We start from the raw sequence: 21,330 nt of genomic DNA, 5'->3' as shown, positions 1-21,330 counted from the left end.
TCCAAGTGACAAAGCATCAATTATCTTCATTACAAAGTTTATCAGAGAGAGGGGAGAGAGAGGGAGAGAGAGAGAGAGAAAGAGAGAGAGAGAGGGAAACAGAGAGAGAGAGAAAGAGAGATAGAGACGGGGGTAATAAGTATAACAAACATGTTCATTTTAGTTAACCAGAATGTGATGATAGGTTACATTCACTAACCTGGCTGTGCCTGATGCTATGTTGGGGTGACACCATGTGGGACATGATACTAACACAGATACACTGAGTATACAAAACATTAAGAACAAATGCTCTTTCCATGACGTAGACTGACCAGGTGGATCCAGGTGAAAGCTATGATCCCTTATTGATGTCACCTGTTAAATCCACTTTAAATCAGTGTAGATGAAGGGGCGGAAACAGTTTAAAGAATGATTTTTAAGCTTTGCGACAATTGAGACATGGTTTGTGTGTGTGCCATTCAGAGGGTGAATGGGCAAGACAAAATATTTAAGTGCCTTTGAACGGGGTGTGGTAGTAGGTGCCAGGCGTACCGGTTTGTGTCAAGAACTGCAACGCTGCTGGGATTTTCATGCTAAACAGTTTCCCGTATGTATCAAGAATGTTCTACCACCCAAAGGACATCCAGCCAACTTGACACAACTGTTGGAAGTATTGAAGTCAATATAGGCAGCATCCCTGCGGAACGCTTACGACACCTTGTAGAGTCCAAGCCCAGACGAACTGAGGCTGTTCTGAGGGCAAAGGGGGATGGTGCAAATCAATATTAGGAAGATGTTCCTAATGCTTTGTACACTCAGCGTATGTCAACTGTATTCACAAAAACATCCAAGCCCTCAAGTGCTTTCAAATGGCGCATATATTCATAGCTGTTGAAAATGTCCAGTTACAAACAAGTCATAGATGGAGAGAGGATGTGTCCCAAATAGCACCCTATTCCCTATATAGTGCACTACTTTTGACCAGAGCCCAGTGGGTCCTGTTGTACACTACATAGATAATAGGATGCCATTGTAATGGGGACAACCAGTGTATATTGTTTTAACTAATTTGTGTTTTCAGTAAACATTTGGCAACAATATGTAGTTTACTTATTAGTCAATAATCCTTTGATTGAAATCCAAAGTTGCACACCCATCGGTTTTGTTGGTCACAACCCACCTGTCTATACTTATGTATATTTGTCTGTGATGCTTGTTGAGTAGGCTAACAGAGTCCTAACAGAATATTGTGCTAGGGACACACAGTAAGCTAATAGAGGCCTAACAGAATAGTGTGCTAGGGACATACAGTAAGCTAACAGAGGCCTAACAGAATATTGTGCTAGGGACATACAGTAAGCTAATAGAGGCCTAACAGAATAGTGTGCTAGGGACATACAGTAAGCTAACAGAGGCCTAACAGAATATTGTGCTAGGGACATACAGTAAGCTAATAGAGGCCTAACAGAATAGTGTGCTAGGGACATACAGTAAGCTAACAGAGGCCTAACAGAATAGTGTGCTAGGGACATACAGTAAGCTAATAGAGGCCTAACAGAATAGTGTGCTAGGGACATACAGTAAGCTAATAGAGGCCTAACAGAATATTGTGCTAGGGACATACAGTAAGCTAATAGAGGCCTAACAGAATAGTGTGCTAGGGACATACAGTAGGCTAACAAAGGCCTAACAGAATAGTGTGCTAGGGACATACAGTAAGCTAATAGAGGCCTAACAGAATATTGTGCTAGGGACATACAGTAAGCTAATAGAGGCCTAACAGAATAGTGTGCTAGGGACATACAGTAAGCTAACAGAGGCCTAACAGAATATTGTGCTAGGGACATACAGTAAGCTAATAGAGACCTAACATAATATTGTGTTGGGGACATACAGTAAGCTAACAGAGGCCTAACAGAATATTGTGCTAGGGACATACAGTAAGCTAATAGAGACCTAACATTATATTGTGTTGGGGACATACAGTAAGCTAACAGAGGCTTAACATAATATTGTGCTAGGGACATACAGTAAGCTAATAGAGGCCTAACATTATATTGTGTTGGGGACATACAGTAAGCTAACAGAGGCTTAACATAATATTGTGCTAGGGACATACAGTAAGCTAATAGAGGCCTAACAGAATAGTGTGCTAGGGACATACAGTAAGCTAATAGAGGCCTAACATAATATTATTAATTCCCCGTAGGTTCTAACCTCTGTTTTGACACAAAATAATGAGTATGGAAACAGCTTCCTTATGGTGGGGATTGATCCATCCCCACCAGCAGAGCATCTCACCACCAGCACCACACAGGAAAACTGGAAGTTTACCTCTGCATTGGTGGGTCTGTTGTGTTGGGTGATGTTTCAATGTAATAAGGTGATGTTGATATCTCTAAAGAAGTGGGTTGTTTTTCTACACATCTCACTGGGTTCATTCTGCTGTATTTTACAGTTCTCTCTTTGAGGTCCGGCGCTGTAACTGCACTGTGGGATTTTCAACTTGTAATTAAGTACTGTATGTCAACTTAAAAAGTGTCTCCATCACAAGTGTTGTTATTTTCTTTGCATTTGTGTTAAACATTTGTATGGAAAATATTGGTAAATATTAGTCATACAGTGATGAATTAGTCTTTGATTCTGGCATCAGCAATGTCCTAAACTGTGTTCAGGTCTTTCATTGTGATAAGAACCCCAGACTGTACCTTTCATGCATCAGATGAATTAGACCAGATCAGTGTGAGACCCCACCCCCTCTAACGGGCTGAAGATATCCACTACAGCCCTGTCCCTCACAGCTGCTAGCCTGAGCCTGCACTCAGCAACCTGGATACAGCATCTGAGCTATTGACTGCCCTTCTTGCAGGAGTGCTGCAAGTGTCCTGAGACTTTGCACATGGAGCAGGCATCTAATGTAAACTTCCCTCAAGCTGCTGGTGCTTTGGTAAAAACGGACGAGGCAGAATGGAGAGCAAAGGATGGTTGCGGAAGCTCAGGTTGTCCGGGTAGGGAAATCAGACTTCCCCTGGACATTGATATCGGGACAACACAAAGGCCACTCTGACACCCATATGTTTCATTTGTGCTGTTGTGAGTTCTGAACTGCAAACTAATGTAATAAGAATTGAAGAGGTGCTTGGTTGAATGCCGGGAGGGAGGTGGGAGTCAACCCAGCCTGTAATTGATTTGGGATTGCAACAATTGTTTATTTGGAATGGCAGGTTAATTGTGGACATCTTCACACTTTGAAATATGTAGTAATGTTACATTTGAAAATGCATTGAGATATTTGGTCATTTGCATGCCACTTTTGGTGGGTATGTCGAATGACTTAAACAGAGGACTGTAATTTAGGATGCACAAAGCTCATATTCAGCATATTCACTTAAAGGGATACTTTGGGAGTTTGGCAGCGAGGCCCTTTATCTACTTCCCCAGAGTCAGATGAACTTGTCCAGTATGAAGATAGAGGTACTTTAGCGAACCAATGCTAACTAGCGTTAGCGCAATGACTGTAAGTCAGTCAGGCTTACAGTTATCGCGCTAATGCTAGTTAGCAATTAATACAATGCTTAATATAGATGTTTTCCTTTTGTGTAATACACATGATTTCCAGTGTTCTATTTAGGACACTCATTTGTGTACGGGTTGATGGTCACTAGACTTGATGCTGAATGTTCTGGATTGTTCTCATATCTGTTGATAGTGGTGGACGCCAGACTGGAGGACACTGATTGTTATTGTATTCTGCGACACTGTGATTCTGTAGCAGCTGATGTTGTGACTTCCTACAAGCTTCTCGGCTGGTGTTTACAAAACATTGGTGCTGTGACATTAGAAAATAAGGGCCTGTTTATGTAAAGGATCACTGCTTCCTTAGCAAGTACTGCTTCCTCCTAATTCAGCTGGAACCCCAGGATATCTGCTTTCCTAGCACAGGTGACCGCCGTTCTGAAGCGTCTTAGTGGGGACACTTCATGCTGAGGAGGAAGTTTCACATCCCCATATGCTGCATTCACCCCTCAAACTTACTCAAAACACACTTAGAGATGTTTTCTCTGCTTCTGTGCTGGAGGAGTCTCTCTGTTACAACTTGTATTAAACCAGATTGATTTTGATTGACTTCATCTGCTCCTCTCTTTTATTCACCTCGGAAATCTCTATTATTACAGACATTTAGGATGAAGTGAGGAATAATCACTGCTGGCGTGTGCTGTTTCTGATCTAAACAGCATGATTGGCCACAAAAACTAACAAGGAGCAGTAATCATCTTGACACCTATGAATATAAAACTACATACAAGCAGTACTTGTCCTAACACCTCTGCATACAAGAGACCAAATCATGTCTGACTTTCTGACAACAACCATGGATGAACAGTGTCATCTTGAGGAATAGAGTTGGTCTACTGTTCGTTCAACAACCAGAGATGGGGTCAGGATCGGAGCCCTCGACATGTGTGGCGCATCCCTCGTCTTTGGCTCTATAGTATAGTTGGCAGTGACAGAGTTAGGACAGAGTTCAAGGATGGTTCTATGTTCTCTTGGCAGGTTTGGCAATCAGCTGCCTCTCTCTCTCCAGCTCCTTCTGTCTCTGCTGTTCTTTCTCCATAGCCTCCTTCTGTCTCTGCTGCTGGAGCTTCAATGCTCTTTTCTGGAGACAGAGAGACAAATTGTTTTAAAAAACATTTAATCCCAGTTTCCCATTCAATTCAATGTCAGTAATTTCAAATTTAAGTTTACATTTAAAACAACAATTTCTTATCAACTGCTACCATAGAAAAGGAGAGAATGCATGGAGGAGGTGGAGAAACTATGTGGTGAGCAATAGCTAAGCAACAATAGTCCATTCTGGGGGGAAAATAAACAGTCACCCACCTTTAGTTTAGTTGTCTTCTCGTGCAGCATGATCATGTCTTTACGTATGTTCACCAGTTTACCGTGATAAAACTTGGCCTCTGTGAACTGAAACAAACTGGTTACAAACATCCATCAGTCCTACAGGGAGCAGGAGGGGTGGACAATGAAAGTATTCTCTTCAGATGCTGTGTGTGTTTGAAACAACAGGCAGACAGACAGACAGACAGACAGGACAGAACGACAGGCAGACAGTCAGCCAGACAGACAAATGTACCAGTGAGTTTAGATCCAATAGGGAGTTGCAATCTCTGAATTTGGTGACTTCTTGGTCCAGTGTGTCCAGCAGGATGACTTGGTTTTGACTGGTCAAGAGGAAAGGAGAGGAACATAAGAGCCACAAACACATGACAGTCACACACCACATCTGTAACATGGACAGAGAATACTATCTTGTAAAGTAGAATCTAATTCCGACGTGATCTGTGAATTATCATTATCCTCCTAATAAACTGAAAGTGAAAGATGAAACTGGACTAGAGGAAACAACAAGTGCATCCCAAATGGCACCCTATTCCCTTCATATTGCACTACCCTATGGGCCCTGGTCAAAAGTAGTGCACCTTAAAGGAAATAGAGTTCCGTTTGGGATGCAGCCCAAGGATTTGTTTTAATGTCTGATGTGATTTGAATACTAACTTGAGTTCCAACAGAGCCTGTTTGGAGCTGTAGAGGTCAGGCAGGTAGTGAGAGAGCAGGCCTTCTGTCAGTTTCTCTATGGCCTTTCTGTCCACTACAATGGGCTCTTCAATAGGGACTGATTTCTCTGCAGGCTGGGAGTCCTCTTTAGGCCGAGAGTCCTGGGGAGTCAGACTGAAATCTGAGGGGCAATAAACACGTTGTCAATTCTAACCGGTCATATGTAGAAAGACCAGTCCCACTCCTTTCAGTCTGACCTCATGTCAGGGTAGGTCCATGGCCCTAGACTTTTTGGGGCTTTTTTGGGACAGGTCTCGGAGGTGGCAGGTAGCCTAGCAGTTAAGAATGTTGGGCCAGTAACCAAAAGGTCTCTAGTTCGAATCAACGTGCCGACAAGGTGAAAACCCCTAATTGCTCCAGGGCCGCCGTTGATAATGGCAGACCCTGACCGTGATCCCACACTCTGAGAGTATCTCAGGGAGAGGGGGATATACAAAGAACACATTTCCAATTCAAATAAGACAAATATACTGTAAGCACACACCAAATTATTTTATTATTATAATAAACATCTTTGGACCAAAAACTGGTGCAAAGCCTGCCAGTGGAAAGTGACTGATTCACACGCTAGGGTAGACACGAACCGTACTGTCCTGGCTCCAATATTTAATTTTCACAATGTCTTGTCCAGCATGGTTCCAGAAACTATTGTGAATATGTAACCAGGCCAGCCCAGTACAACTCAACTTGGTTCAGTTTGGTTCTGTAGTCCAAATCAGGCATAAGGGTCTGATTCAGAGTTGAGATAAGCATGTGCAACTCATAACTAGTTACCGTAGCTGCCAGTGTTCTGAGGAGGGTCACGCTGAGACGAGGAACCCTCATCTGCCCTCCCCTCTGTCTCCATGTTGTTCGTCACTGTCTGATTCTACAGCCTAAAGAAAGCAAGCAGCAGCGGCAAAATTAGCTGTTTAGCGGTGTGCCTGGTGTTTCCAGATTTCTATGAAAGATGACCTATAATTACTTACAATATCAGTGAAATAGTTTTCCTTCCAAAAAATGGTAATGAAGTATGTCAACAAAGCTTTTCTGTGTTGGAATGGTGTGGGCGTATACTGGTTATTAAAAATATTAATGCAAGTGGACTGCTGATTGGCCAGCTCATCCTTCTGAGTATTACATCACACTATATGACAAAATAGCAAGCCTATTTTTAAAGTTTGAGGTGGGTTTTTTATTTTATGCAAATACAAGTATAGGATGAGTCAACAACATTATTTGGGTATGAGTTAACACAATATGAACTGTTAAAAGTTAACTTGTTTTTTAAAAATGGTGCCCCACCACTGCTAAATTAATATAGGGGAAACACTGGAGATGTTAGCCACTTGGACCCTTGAACCTACTGAGGGGTTGCAAACCCACTTCCTCTTGGAGAAGTGTGCAGACTATTATTCCAGCCCTGCTCTAAAACGCCTGATTCAGCTGATCAAAGGTGATTAGTAGAATCAGGTGTGTTACAGTAGGGCTGGTGCAAATGCCTGAAAAGCCAGTAGCTATTCAGGGAAGGATTGGCAAGCCCTGGCTGAATGTCCTTTGTAAGTGAATGCCTGACTCAGACAACACAACCAGGTATCAATAAAATAGATCAAATAGTAGCTAGCTAGTTTGATATCAGCACGTCTAGGAGAGTGCTATGGTGCCTGGCTATGTTAGCTAGCTATGCCATTCTGAATAAATCTACAAAATGCTGTCCACTCTACAGTTAGCTAAGGCAGCAAAACACATTCAAGTCATTCCAAATGGAGGCAATCATGTTATATTGTAAAATATACAGATGATTTTGAACACTTTACCTTTGAAATTAGCTCTCCAAGAACGGCAACGTCTGGAAAACATCATGTGACAGGGCGTCACTCATGTGACTGTGTTTGGACTTCCTGTTTGAACGAATCTAGCTTGATTACTTGTTTCTAAAACTATTAACGGTGCGATGTTGTTAGAGAAATGGTTTTGAACAGAATCACAGTGAGGAAATGGTCTCCCCTAGAAGAGGCTGACGATCGGTAATTTTAACGCATGTTGTAAGAGGAATGTGATGTTTTCAGCTCAGTTAAAAACAGAACTCGAGTCTCCGAGTTAGCTTGGCTAACCAATCAAGCCTCCCCTCTGTCAATGGTGAATCGATTTGTTGGACGGATGAGTTGTTGCCAGACATTATTTTGTGTAGCTGTTACAAGCTGTTTTCAACGTTAATTTCTTTAATGACAACGAGTAATTTGCATGCAGACAACTAGCAAGCTGTTTTGATTCAGCCGAGTGTGGATGCATTGTTTGTGTGCTTTTCTGTTGGAGGTGCTGTTATCCCCCATTGAAGTTCTCCTCGAATCATCAGAATTCTCTGAAATGGAATAGTTATCATTTTCAGTGCATGAAATTGAATATGTAGGCTTCCTTAAATCAATGTCCACCTCGGAGTATTCTGTTACACGGGTAGACGATCGAAACATACTTACAAATGGCAACCTGTTGTGCAGTTAGCTATTACATTTCAAATAAATCCTCTTTATTATACTGTGCCGTTTTAACAGACACTGGGTGTGTTCTAAGTAACGATAGGACGTTCTTTCTGCTAATGATTAATTATCTCCATGTTTCAGGTGTGTCAACACAGATGTAACGTTACAACCACAACCACTGATTCAGTACGTTATAAAACGGCCGTATGGTGACAAGCACACCAAGCTCGGAACGGTATAATTGAAAGTTAACAGCTACTGACCTGTCAACTGGAGTTAACGATGTCCGGTGGTGCGAGCTTCATGAGCAAGGTGCGGTCCGCCTTTAGGAAGGAGCCTGAGGACTGGGACCTGAGCGACACGGCGCCGTTTGACCTCTCTGGGGACGAGCTTGCGGAGGATGAGGCGCCCAAGTTCAACAAACTCAAAGTGGTGGTTTCCGGTGATATGGAGGACTACGCAGCAGGGGCACCGTCGAACGGCGTCGCGGTGAACACAGTGGTGGTGGATGATGACGATTCGCTGCTCGACTCGTCCTCGGGGAGCTTGGGGAGCCCCGGTGTCAACATGGACCGGTCGCAGTGTGAGAGCTGCACGAGGAAGAGAGAGGGGGTTAAACGGAGGAGAGTGATGAAGAAGTTGGCGTGCGCCTCTGTGTTGTATTTCCTCTTCATGATTGGAGAACTGATAGGTGAGCAGACAAAACACACTACACTAGTGTTACAGTACTGACTACAGACTCTCATTATACACTGTTAGTACTGTGAGGTTAAAGCTGTGGCCTTCAAGTTCCAATCAAATCAATTTGGTATGATGTTTGGAGCATTGACTTCCAAGTTCCAAACTGAAGTAACCTGAGTAGACCTACTCACTAGCGCTGGTCCTGGAGAGGTACTGCGGTAGCACTGCAAGCCCAGCGCTAGAGCACACCTGATTCCACTAACCAACTAATCATCAACACCTTGTATTAGGTGAATTAAGAGTGTTAGTGATGGGCTGAAATTGAAGTCTGCAGTGTACGCCCTGTATCTCTCCAGGACCAGGGCTGGGGACAGCTGTAGACTGTACTCCCACATCAACATTGTGATTATAGGTCGACCGATTAATCGGAATGGCCGATTTCAAGTTTAAATAACAATCGGTAATTTTGGACGCCGATTTTTGATTTTTTTACACCTTTATTTAACTAGGCAAGTCAGTTAAGAACACATTCTTATTTTCAATGACGGCCTAGGAACGGTAGGTTAACTGCCTTGTTCAGGGGCAGAACGGCAGATTTTTACCTTGTTAGCTCAGGGATTCAATCTTGCAACTTTACGGTTAACTAGTCCAACGCTCTAACCACCTGCCTCACGAGGAGCCCGCCTGTTACGCGAATGCAGTAAGAAGCCAAGGTAAGTTGCTAGCTAGCATTAAACTTATCTTTATAAAGATAAATCAATCAATCATAACCACTAGTTATACCTACACATGGTTGATGATATTACTAGTGTCCTGCGTTGCATATAATCGATGCGGTGCGTATTCGCGAAAAAGGACTGTCCTTGCTCCAATGTGTACCTAACCATAAACATCAATGCCTTTCTTAAAATCAATACACAGAAGTATATATTTTTAAACCTGCATATTTAGCTAAAAGAAATCCAGGTTAGCAGGCAATATTAACCAGGTGAAATTGTGTCACTTCTCTTGCGTTCATTGCACGCAGAGTCAGGGTATATGCAACAGTTTGGACCGCCTGGCTCATTGCGAACTAATTTGCCAGAATTTTACGTAATTATGACATAACATTGAAGGTTGTGCAATGTAACAGGAATATTTAGACTGATGGATGCCACCCTTTAGATAAAATACGGAACGGTTCCGTATTTCACTGAAAGAATAAATGTTTTGTTTTCGAGATGATAGTTTCCGGATTCGACCATATTAATGACCTAAGGCTCGTATTTCTGTGTGTTATTATGTTATAATTAAGTATGATTTGATAGAGCAGTCTGACTGAGCGATGGTGGGCACCAGCAGGCTCGTAAGCATTCATTCAAACAGCACTTTCGTGCCAGCAGCTCTGCTGTTTATGAATTCAAGCCTATCAACTCCCGCGATTAGCCTGGTGTAACCGATGTGAAATGGCTAGCTAGTAGCAAACGTCACTCGCTCTCAGACTTGGAGTAGTTGTTCCCCTTGCTATGCATGGGTAACGCTGCTTCGAGGGTGGCTGTTGTCGATGTGTTCCTGGTTCGAGCCCAGGTAGCGGCGAGGAGAGGGATGGAAGCTATACTGTTACACTGGCAATACTAAAGTGCCTATAAGAACATCCAATAGTCAAAGGTATATGAAATACAAATCGTAAAGAGAGAAATAGTCCTATAATTCCTATAACTACAACCTAAAACTTCTTACCTGGGAATATTGAAGGCTCATGTTAAAAGGAACCACCAGCTTTCATATGTTCTCATGTTCTGAGCAAGGAACTTAAACGTTAGCTTTCTTACATGGCACATATTGCACTTTTACTTTCTTCTCCAATACTTTGTTTTTGCATAATTTAAACCAAATTGAACATGTTTCATTATTTATTTGAAGCTAAATTGATTTTATTGATGTATTATATTAAGTTAAAATAAGGGTTCATTCAGTATTGTTGTAATTATCATTATTACAAATACATTTAAAAATCGTCCGATTAATCGGTATCGGCTTTTTTGGGTCCTCCAATAATCGGTATCGGTATAGGCGTTGAAAAATCATAATCGGTCGACCTCTAATTGCGATTGGATCTGGAATCTTAGTCGGTCATACCCGTCCCTCATACCTGGCCCCAGGTGAAGAGTGGAGGAATGTTCAACACATGGTGGTATTAGTGTACCTGTACAATCACCTGCTGCCATAACAATACACACACACACCTAAGATGAGAAATGTAATGTGTGTTTGATTATGTTCTGAGAAATACCAGTTTTGAATGAACTAACAGCTGTGTGTGTCTGTAGGTGGAGATGTAGCTAACAGCTCTGTGTGTCTGTAGGTGGAGATGTAGCTAACAGCTCTGTGTGTCTGTAGGTGGAGATGTAGCTAACAGCTCTGTGTGTCTGTAGGTGGAGATGTAGCTAACAGCTCTGTGTGTCTGTAGGTGGAGATGTAGCTAACAGCTCTGTGTGTCTGTAGGTGGAGATGTAGCTAACAGCTCTGTGTGTCTGTAGGTGGAGATGTAGCTAACAGCTCTGTGTGTCTGTAGGTGGAGATGTAGCTAACAGCTCTGTGTGTCTGTAGGTGGAGATGTAGCTAACAGCTCTGTGTGTCTGTAGGTGGAGATGTAGCTAACAGCTCTGTGTGTCTGTAGGTGGAGATGTAGCTAACAGCTCTGTGTGTCTGTAGGTGGAGATGTAGCTAACAGCTCTGTGTGTCTGTAGGTGGAGATGTAGCTAACAGCTCTGTGTGTCTGTAGGTGGAGATGTAGCTAACAGCTCTGTGTGTCTGTAGGTGGAGATGTAGCTAACAGCTCTGTGTGTCTGTAGGTGGAGATGTAGCTAACAGCTCTGTGTGTCTGTAGGTGGAGATGTAGCTAACAGCTCTGTGTGTCTGTAGGTGGAGATGTAGCTAACAGCTCTGTGTGTCTGTAGGTGGAGATGTAGCTAACAGCTCTGTGTGTCTGTAGGTGGAGATGTAGCTAACAGCTCTGTGTGTGTGTGTCTGTAGGTGGAGATGTAGCTAACAGCTATCTGTGTGGGTCTGTAGGTGGAGATGTAGCTAACAGCTATCTATGTAGCCTAATGTATTAGTAGGTTATAATGTAGGTCATGGATAGGCAGGTTATAATGTAGGTCATGGATAGGCAACTTTGATGGGGTGGGGCCACAATCTGAACTCATCATGAGGGGCAGCAGTGGCTCTCAGGTCTGCGTACCCAGTTCCATCCATACCCGCATGTGCAGTCATAGCCGGCCCTAGCCTTTTGTGGGCCCTAAGTGAAATTTTGTTGCCGATAATGTATTTAATGTCTCTGTGTGTCTAGGTGGTTATGTAGCTAACAGTCTGGCCATAATGACTGATGCTCTCCACATGTTAACTGACCTGATTGGGATAGTGGTGTCTCTGCTGGCACTGTGGCTGTCTGCTAAACCACCCACCAACAGATTCACCTTCGGACTGCATCGCCTAGGTACGTTACTGTTACTCCTCTCCTCTTGTTCCATAAAGATACATCTAGAAAGTTAACATATTTTTGAGATGGAATGTGAGGTCGGCAGTGTTTTGATCTTGTATCATGTTTCTCTCTTCAGACTGTAAGGAAAGTGACTTTGTGATTGAGAAGCTCAGAGGTTACTACTGTTTCAGAGCCTCCTGTTTAATAGATGCAGACAGTAAACTGTTAACATGTTACATTCAGCTGTCCAGTATAAACGTGCCGGTACATTATTTGGTCCATCTCATCTCTGTGTCTCTACCCCCCATAGAGGTGGTATCAGCCGGTATCAGTGTGTTACTCATCTACATCCTAACGGGGGTGTTGTTGAACGAGGCGGTGCAGAGAACTGTCAGTCAGAACTTTGAAATCAACGGAGATGCCATGCTCATCACTGCAGCTGTGGGGGTCGCTGTCAACCTAGTGTGAGTAGCTGAGTACACACCTGCATGCACACACACATGCATTGTCACACACACAGACAGAGAGTGCAGTCATTATGCACCAGAACGCTCATCTGCCCTGACAGTGGGGAGGAGGGATTCCAGTTAGAGTGAATGAATGATGAAGCTTCCTTGTCTCCAGCCAAGGACAGCAGTGTGTCTGGCTGTAAAAGACCCACAGTCAGTGTATGATGACATGTCATAAACTACTGCAGTACAAAGGTCTTCTCGTCTCCACTCCACACTACTGGAGCTATATTACTTTTCAATTGTGTGACTCACTTGGTTAGAGCGTGGCGTGTGTAGAGTGTTGTTGATGATGGTAAGTGCGGCGTGTGTAGATGAAGTGCGGCGTGTGTAGATGCAGGGTGGCGTGTGTAGATGCGGCGTGTGTAGATGCAGGGCGGCGTGTGTAGATGCAGGGCGGCGTGTGTAGATGCAGGGCGGCGTGTGTAGATGAAGGGCGGCGTGTGTAGATGAAGGGCGGCGTGTGTAGATGCAGGGCGGCGTGTGTAGATGGAGGGCGGCGTGTGTAGATGGAGGGCGGCGTGTGTAGATGGAGGGCGGCGTGTGTAGATGGAGGGCGGCGTGTGTAGATGGAGGGCGGCGGGCGTAGATGGAGGGCGGCGGGCGTAGATGCAGGGCGGCGGGCGTAGATGGAGGGCGGCGTGCGTAGATGAGGGCGGCGTGCGTAGATGAGGGCGGCGTGCGTAGATGCAGGGCGGCGTGTGTAGATGCAGGGCGGCGTGTGTAGATGCAGGGCGGCGTGTGTAGATGAGGGTGGCGTACTGTGACGGCCCTGAATTTGTCTGAACCGTCTCAGTGCTTCTCCTTCTAATAGGGCGCTTCCCCTTTAATTCCCAATTAAATAGCCAGCATCAGCTGCGCAAAAGTGGGGTTGTGTTGGCGACGCGAATGAGGATGTGTTCAACCCTCAGTTCCGAAGCTGCTCTATTCCGTTTGTTTTGTTGCTTTTTAAAAGTGTGCTTTGTAGCCTAATAGCGACTTTACCCAGGCTCGGATCCACTCCTTGCGTCCGTGGACTACACCTCTCCGTTGTTCTTCGTGGCCTTTCTCCGCTGGAGATCTGTTAGCGGATTGGATTGTCTGACTGACCGACTGACTACAAACTTTTTGTATACTGTATTTCATTAGTTTTGGTGTGATGTATACCGTGATGATTTATGTAGCTAGTAGTAGTTGAGGACTTATTAAGATTGGATAAGCTTTATGGTTGTGCGGTAAAATAATTGTTATTTTGATTGTATGATTGATACTGGGTTTACCTACACTTGTATGAACGGACAAACATTGCGTGACTAAGGTCACTTGAGTTCCCTGAACTCTTTTAGGCCCGAGGTACAGGACCTTTCTGGAGGAACCAGAACTCATGTGTTTTATTATTGTGTGTGATCATTTGTTGGTAATACAACCCACGCAAAAGAATACCGTCATTTCCAATGTTTTAAGGGTTTATTAAAAGTGTATTTCCATCCTGACTTTTACATAAGTACTTTGTATTGGTGTAGACTTGACGGACCAGATGGGACTCATTCCCTCCCAAACCAAAAGGAGAAACCAATATTTTCTCTGGTTGGCACAACCTACCTGGCACCCCTATAAATAATAACCTCAAGTCAAAACCGTTAGTGTGTTGATGAGCGTGGTGTGTGTAGATGATTGATAGTGTAGCCTCAATCATGTATAGTAATGATTAAACGTAGTAGTACATAATTAAACGGCCACCAGAAGTTAAAGCAAACTGACAAATCTCTCTCCTCTCATATTTATTTATATAGTATGGGTTTCCTCCTGAACCAGACCGGTAACGGTCACCTCCACTCCCACGGGGGTCATGGTCACTCACACGGTGTTCCCCCTCCACCCTCACATGGCCACAGCCACGGTGGCCCCTCAGCCCAGGGTCCCCAGGGCAGCCTGGCAGTCAGGGCAGCCTTCATCCATGCACTGGGAGACCTGGTCCAGAGTATAGGGGTCCTCATAGCTGCCTACATCGTACGCTTCAAGGTAGGCTGCAACGTCTGACCTGGGAGCAGGAAGAGGGGTTAAAGATCCATTTATTTTGGAACTGTTTTAATGTTGAGGGGATGAATGGGATGGTTTAAGGGCTTTCTTGGTCGGGCCAGGGTTGTGTTCATTAGTCCATGCAACAGGAAAAAGTTGTATAACATTTTGCAATGGAAAACGCAAATTACCGTTTCTTATTGCAGGGTTTCCCAAACTCTGTTCTGGGGTCCCCCTTGGGAGCATGCTTTGGCTTTGTACCTATGGTCCTGGGGCCCCCCCCTGGCAGCATGTTTTGGTTTTGCCCTAGCACTACACAACTGATTCAAATCATCAATGCTTGATGAGGAGTCGGTTATTTGAATCTGCTGTGTAGTGCTACGGCTAAATCCAAAACCTGTATTCAGGGGGAGCCCCAGGACCGAGTTCGGGAAACCCTGCCTTATTGGACGAGTCCACATAGAAAGGAACTATTTGTCTGTTTCCTTCAGTTTGTGCCTAAAGACCAAGCTGTTAGATTGACCTGACCTTTGCCCCCCCCTAGCCAGAGTACAAGCTGGCGGACCCCATCTGTACCTACATCTTCTCTATCCTGGTGCTGTTCACAACGATACGCATCATACGGGACACGGGAGTCATCGTCCTCGAGGGTGAGACAACAGCTACATGTATTACAGTTCATATATTAGCCCAGTGTTTCCCAACTCCAGTCCCCTCAACAGTACACGTTGATGTAGCCCCGGACAAACTCACCTGATTCAACTCATTGAGGGGATGATGTTTAGTTGAATCAGGTGTTTGTCTGGGGCTACAACAAAACTGTGTTGTTGGGAACCTGTGTACTGTGTGATTTAGATCAGTGGTCCTCAGTCCTGGTCTTGTGGGCATAAAGGGGTGCACATTTTAGTTTAAGCCCTAGCACTTGATTCAACTCATCAAGCCTTTGATTTGCTAGGGCAAAACGTGCTGCCAGGGGGGGCCCCAGGACCAGTAATAGGAACCGCTGATCTAGATCATACCATCATGTCCTGGAGGGACGGCGATAAACTACGTCATATTTCTGCTCGTTGTTAACCAGACAGATCTGTCATCAGAACAAATGCTTATTCTATTCACTTCCTGTCTGACACTGCCATGAACTCTAACCATGATTATATAGATCTGCTTTAATATACTTAGTCCTGCACTAAAACACACTTTCAATTGCCTAATCTGGAGCTGTAAAAATGTCCCATAGTGTTTAAATAATAGTAGATTGTTCTCACGCTATGAAAGGGACAAGTCTTTTGCTAGCAACTTACTGTACATGGCAACAAGACTCGCTAGAGAGAAACAATGTTGACGTTCTGAGTGTCATGAAACTGAAAGTGTGTGTTGCTGTTAGGGGCACCCAGGCATGTGGACGTTCAGCGAATCAGAGAAGACCTTCTGAAGTTGGAGGACGTCCAATCAGTTGACGAGCTCAACGTGTGGGCATTAACCGGTGACAAGACCTCCGCCCTCGCACACCTGCTGCTCTGTGAGTGACCTTTGACTTCCTCTCCTTTGTTAGTTGTACACATGGCATGTGGAGTGCATTCTGTTGATGGGTTTAGGAACTCTACACTCTGGTTGTATCTCAAATAGTCTATCTGTGATTTTTATTTAACTAGGCAAGTCAGTTAAGAATAAATTCTTATTTACAATGATGCTGTGCCAATTGTGCGCCGCCCTAAGGGACTCCCAATCACGGCCGGTTGTGCCGGCCTGGAATCGAACCAGGGTCTGTATTGATGCCTCTAGCCCTGAGATGCAGTATCTTAGACCGCTGCGCGACTCGGGGGACTAAAGGGGTGCACATTCTTCACATCCTATGTCCTCGACCCTTCTCAACTGTATTGGAGAAGTTCCAAGGTCCTTCCCTCGGACCTACTTCTCCAATGGATTTTAACAAGGAGGCGTCGAGAGAGGATGTGAGGAATCGATGAAAGATAAATGAAGAGCCAGTGTCCTAACCAATTTCTGTGCATTGTGCTTCTAGCGCCCTCTAGTGCCAGTGCGTGGGAGGACGTGCAGGCCAAGGCCAGACACCTGTTGATCCACACCTACGGCCTGACCAGGTGCACCGTGCAGGTCCAGACACACAGAAACAGGGCTACACGCACCTGTACACACTGCCGAGAGTCCACCGCATAGCCTGAATTAAAAACACACACAGTCTGAGGACGTTAAACCAGACTGGTGCCAAAGCGTTGTGAATTGATCTGGTCTATGCCATCGCCAGGATATTCGGACTGACAGTCAGATGCACATTTTATTTTTAAAGGACAGCTGATTCCTCCTGGGCTGTTGACCTGCTTGCAAAGCTTTCTGAAGAGGGGTTGAAAATCTTAACTTCTCAACAAAAACAAAAGATCTATAATCACCATTAAAGCCTGTAAATGTTTAACATTATTCCTTTTTTTGGTACTTCTATAATTGAACTGTGTTATGTTTGTTTGAGCGCTCTATACTTTGACTGTAGGTGTTATATTGTTTCCAGTGGGGTGACAACAGGGAATGTGTCTCTGTGGGTTCATCTCAATTCTATTTCTTTGATTCCTTGCATCCTCTCTTCTTGCTGCCTCAACACATCGGAGGAGAAGTTCTGAGGGGGGGACATCAGATTCAGGACAATTAAGATTCACTGTGTCTCTCATCCTCTCCTCACAAGGTAGAACCTCTGGGATCTACTCTGACCTGTTAAGGACCAATCCTAATATGAGATATGCACCTGTATGTAAAGTCTGGCACACCAATGCAACAACTTACACAGAAATGCAAGTTAACTGTGTGATTATCTGACGTTAGTATTGGTTTTCTAGTGTATCAGTGTTTGACTAGGTTGATGTGAGGCTGTGTCTGAATGTTACTAGCTGTCCAATCCTTTCTTCCTTGTTTCCTCAACTCCTCAAAGTTAATTGGCGGAGAGGATCCAAGGTCCTACCCTCTGACGACCAATGAGCTTTGAGAGGAATTGAGGGGGGGGGGGAAGGACTGAGGAAGCTAGTAACGTTTTCAGGCACAGCCAGAAATGAGGCCCAGGCCGTCTCTAAAAGGTTAATCCATACATCTGATTGTATTATTGATCTGATGATCGTGTCCATATTGCCTTTGCTAATGTGTTTGAAAATGGCTTCTCCTTTACTGACCGTGTTGAACCAGTAGACAGAGAGGATGTGTTTTTATGTTAAAAGGGTGATCTGAATTTAGAGTACTGACCACACACACTTTAGGTGTTGTTTCTTTAACAGGAAACTGACTTTGAATCATGTTTAATACATGACTACTGCTTCTAGTTAATATCAGCCAGTTTTATTTGCTTATCAGATTGATTCTGTCAACATTTCAGAAATGCAGTATTGTTCCATAAGCATTGAGGGCTGTGAGATGCCAATATTTATCATAAGCATAATTCAGTCATTGTGTGCGTAATATAAATACATTTCGCATTATGTCTTCAGGTCTTGGTTGGTTCCTTAAACCACTGTCAGTCTTCCTGTCCAAGCTTATCAACATGTTGAGTGGAACAGACTAAAATGACATTTTCTTTAACTGCAAATCAGTTCAGTATATGCATTACCTGCCTTGTTGCTCTTGTTTTGATTTATTTTATGTTAATTTTAAAAGGTATTTGGTCTCATGTCAGGGTTGGCTCTCTACAGCAGCACTCACCAGTGTTTCAGTGATTTGCACATTCATTCCTTCAGTCTGAACACTTAAGGCTCTGCTCCAATATCCACACTTGTGTACTACTACGTAGAATGAAGTATGGATACGTCCCAAATGGCATACTAATATGGGCATTGGAACCGAGACTTCTATTCCCTTAACATCAGGATGCAGTATTACCTGGTTGATCACATGATCAGCTGTTTGTTTAAATGATTCATGGTTATCAATCTGAGTTAATTTATCACTAGACTAAGACCTGTCTGAGTGTCACTCTCACTTCCCTTTACTCAACTGGCAGATCCATTGACTGGAAACATGTGAATAAAGAACCTGTTACATTTAGAAATACATGTCTTTTGAACACTGACTTAAAGAGTTGTGGTTTGTTCTGCTTCTAAAGGGGACTAGAGCAGAGGTATTCAACACAGGATGCTGCTGGTAAGCTTCCTTGACTTAGCCAAAATACTTTTCCCTTTTCTAGCTAAAATAGACTTAGTTTACACTTGTATATTCCATTAACTGTGGGGAGGTCAAAACATTTCAATGTTTATGACTTTGCCTGGCCATGATCCTTTACCCAATAAGACAGAATTCTAGTGAGAAACAGGACGGTGGTCCCTGGGGCACCGGTTTTCCCGGGTTAGGGGTTCCTGACCTTGACTCCCTGGGCAAGCCCATGAACTAGCAGTTTCTGACCTCTAGTTACACCAACAGTATATTTTTGTTGTGGTCCTGGACAAGCACACCTGATTCTAATCATCAAGCCCTTACAGTTTAATCAGGTGTTTTTGTATGGGCTACAACAAGTGTGTGCTGTTGGAGGACTGGATTTGGGAAATACTGAAAGTGGAGATCCTGTGTGCTGATGTATTACAATCAGTAAGAGGGTGTCAACAGAAATGACAATCATCCCGATGTACTAATTAGGCCTACATACCATCAACTCATCGCCATAAAAACAGCCAACAGACCCACAAAAGGAAACTAAATGTAATTTTTATTTTCCAAGTCCAACGCGTCATCTGAAGAGGTTTTTGTATGTCTGTAGTTGCTGGGTCGAGAGAGAGGGAGTCATCCTCTGTAAAGACTGGAGGAAGTATCGGTGTTTGATACTAGAAGCTTCCATACTTTCATCCTGGAGGGTCAACAGAGCCGCCTGCAGACAACATTACAGTTAAACCCCAGCAGCACTCATTCTATGGTATAAACAAACATGTTGCTGAATCTCTCTCCTATGGTTAAAACATGCAATTTTCTGAAAGTGACTGGTGAAGAAAGCATTGTGTCTATACTTTAGGGACAGGTGTATTGGTGTACTCTATACCTCATTGTGAAGGATTAAAGGGACAGGTACAGTATGTTGCATTTACAGGGGAGGTGTGTTTTGGTACTCTGTACCTCTCTGCACAGGTTCTCCAGGTCTGCTCCAGAGTAGAGGTCAGTGTGTCTAGCCAGCTCCTCCAGACACACATCATCATCCAGAGGCATCTTCTCTGTACACACCTGCAGGATGGACACACGCGCCTGGAGAAAGAGGGGTGATCAGTTCAGGTGGTAAGTTACCTGTAGTTCAGGTGAAGGTGGTAATAGTTACCTGTAGTTCAGGTGAAGGTGGTAATAGTTACCTGTAGTTCAGGTGAAGGTGGTAATAGTTACCTGTAGTTCAGGTGAAGGTGGTAATAGTTACCTGTAGTTCAGGTGAAGGTGGTAATAGTTACCTGTAGGTCAGGTGAAGGTGGTAATAGTTACCTGTAGGTCAGGTGAAGGTGGTAATAGTTACCTGTAGGTCAGGTGAAGGTGGTAATAGTTACCTGTAGTTCAGGTGAAGGTGGTAATAGTTACCTGTAGTTCAGGTGAAGGTGGTAATAGTTACCTGTAGTTCAGGTGAAGGTGGTAATAGTTACCTGTAGTTCAGGTGAAGGTGGTAATAGTTACCTGTAGTTCAGGTGAAGGTGGTAATAGTTACCTGTAGTTCAGGTGAAGGTGGTAATAGTTACCTGTAGTTCAGGTGAAGGTGGTAATAGTTACCTGTAGTTCAGGTGAAGGTGGTAATAGTTACCTGTAGTTCAGGTGAAGGTGGTAATAGTTACCTGTAGTTCAGGTGAAGGTGGTAATAGTTACCTGTAGTTCAGGTGAAGGTGGTAATAGTTACCTGTAGTTCAGGTGAAGGTGGTAATAGTTACCTGTAGTTCAGGTGGTGGTAATAGTTACCTGTAGTTCAGGTGAAGGTGGTAATAGTTACCTGTAGTTCAGGTGAAAGTGGTAATAGTTACCTGTAGTTCAGGTGAAGGTGGTAATAGTTACCTGTAGTTCAGGTGAAGGTGGTAATAGTTACCTGTAGTTCAGGTGAAGGTGGTAATAGTTACCTGTAGTTCAGGTGAAGGTGGTAATAGTTACCTGTAGTTCAGGTGAAGGTGGTAATAGTTACCTGTAGTTCAGGTGAAGGTGGTAATAGTTACCTGTAGTTCAGGTGAAGGTGGTAATAGTTACCTGTAGTTCAGGTGAAGGTGGTAATAGTTACCTGTAGTTCAGGTGAAGGTGGTAATAGTTACCTGTAGTTCAGGTGAAGGTGGTAATAGTTACCTGTAGGTCAGGTGAAGGTGGTAATAGTTACCTGTAGTTCAGGTGAAGGTGGTAATAGTTACCTGTAGGTCAGGTGAAGGTGGTAATAGTTACCTGTAGTTCAGGTGAAGGTGGTAATAGTTACCTGTAGTTCAGGTGAAGGTGGTAATAGTTACCTGTAGTTCAGGTGAAGGTGGTAATAGTTACCTGTAGTTCAGGTGAAGGTGGTAATAGTTACCTGTAGTTCAGGTGAAGGTGGTAATAGTTACCTGTAGGTCAGGTGAAGGTGGTAATAGTTACCTGTAGGTCAGGTGAAGGTGGTAATAGTTACCTGTAGTTCAGGTGAAGGTGGTAATAGTTACCT

The 21,330-nt window shown here is 43.9% G+C and overlaps 3 protein-coding genes across 7 annotated transcripts in view; 1 reads left to right on the top strand and 2 right to left on the bottom strand.

Annotated features, from left to right (window-relative positions):
* Positions 1 to 4,097: 4,097 nt before the first annotated feature.
* bloc1s6 (biogenesis of lysosomal organelles complex-1, subunit 6, pallidin) lies at positions 4,098 to 8,462 on the bottom strand. 4 transcript variants are annotated; one of them, XM_071401046.1, is made up of 6 exons: positions 8,324 to 8,462; positions 6,376 to 6,476; positions 5,542 to 5,722; positions 5,120 to 5,207; positions 4,864 to 4,950; positions 4,098 to 4,639 (listed from the first exon to the last, which is right to left on the bottom strand). In XM_071401046.1, the coding sequence occupies exons 2-6, from the start codon at positions 6,446 to 6,448 to the stop codon at positions 4,520 to 4,522; spliced, it is 549 nt and encodes a 182-aa protein (XP_071257147.1). In that variant the 5' UTR covers positions 6,449 to 6,476; positions 8,324 to 8,462; the 3' UTR covers positions 4,098 to 4,519. The 4 variants fall into 4 exon arrangements, with proteins under 4 accessions (XP_071257147.1, XP_071257149.1, XP_071257146.1 ...); XM_071401048.1 differs by having other exon boundaries at positions 5,542 to 5,702; XM_071401045.1 differs by lacking the exon at positions 8,324 to 8,462 and adding an exon at positions 7,398 to 7,481.
* Positions 8,343 to 18,771, top strand: slc30a4 (solute carrier family 30 member 4). Its single transcript, XM_071401044.1, has 7 exons — positions 8,343 to 8,751; positions 12,073 to 12,219; positions 12,515 to 12,668; positions 14,486 to 14,714; positions 15,256 to 15,361; positions 16,096 to 16,230; positions 16,732 to 18,771. The coding sequence occupies exons 1-7, from the start codon at positions 8,343 to 8,345 to the stop codon at positions 16,884 to 16,886; spliced, it is 1,335 nt and encodes a 444-aa protein (XP_071257145.1). The 3' UTR covers positions 16,887 to 18,771.
* A 613-nt stretch (positions 18,772 to 19,384) lies between these two features.
* afg2b (AFG2 AAA ATPase homolog B) overlaps positions 19,385 to 21,330 on the bottom strand; it is an 11,611-nt gene continuing 9,665 nt past the window's right edge. For both annotated transcript variants that reach the window (XM_071401043.1, XM_071401042.1), the window contains 2 exons: positions 19,803 to 19,928; positions 19,385 to 19,560 (listed from right to left, as the gene is read on the bottom strand). In XM_071401043.1, the coding sequence (XP_071257144.1) occupies positions 19,423 to 19,560; positions 19,803 to 19,928 (264 nt within the window). In that variant the 3' untranslated portion in view covers positions 19,385 to 19,422. The remainder of the gene's footprint in view (positions 19,561 to 19,802; positions 19,929 to 21,330) is intronic.

Source organism: Salvelinus alpinus, chromosome 5, assembly GCF_045679555.1.
Source record: "Salvelinus alpinus chromosome 5, SLU_Salpinus.1, whole genome shotgun sequence".
Lineage (NCBI taxonomy): Eukaryota > Metazoa > Chordata > Actinopteri > Salmoniformes > Salmonidae > Salvelinus > Salvelinus alpinus.
The sequence above is the reverse complement of the archived record's forward strand: the minus strand, read 5'-3'. Positions and strand labels throughout refer to the sequence as shown.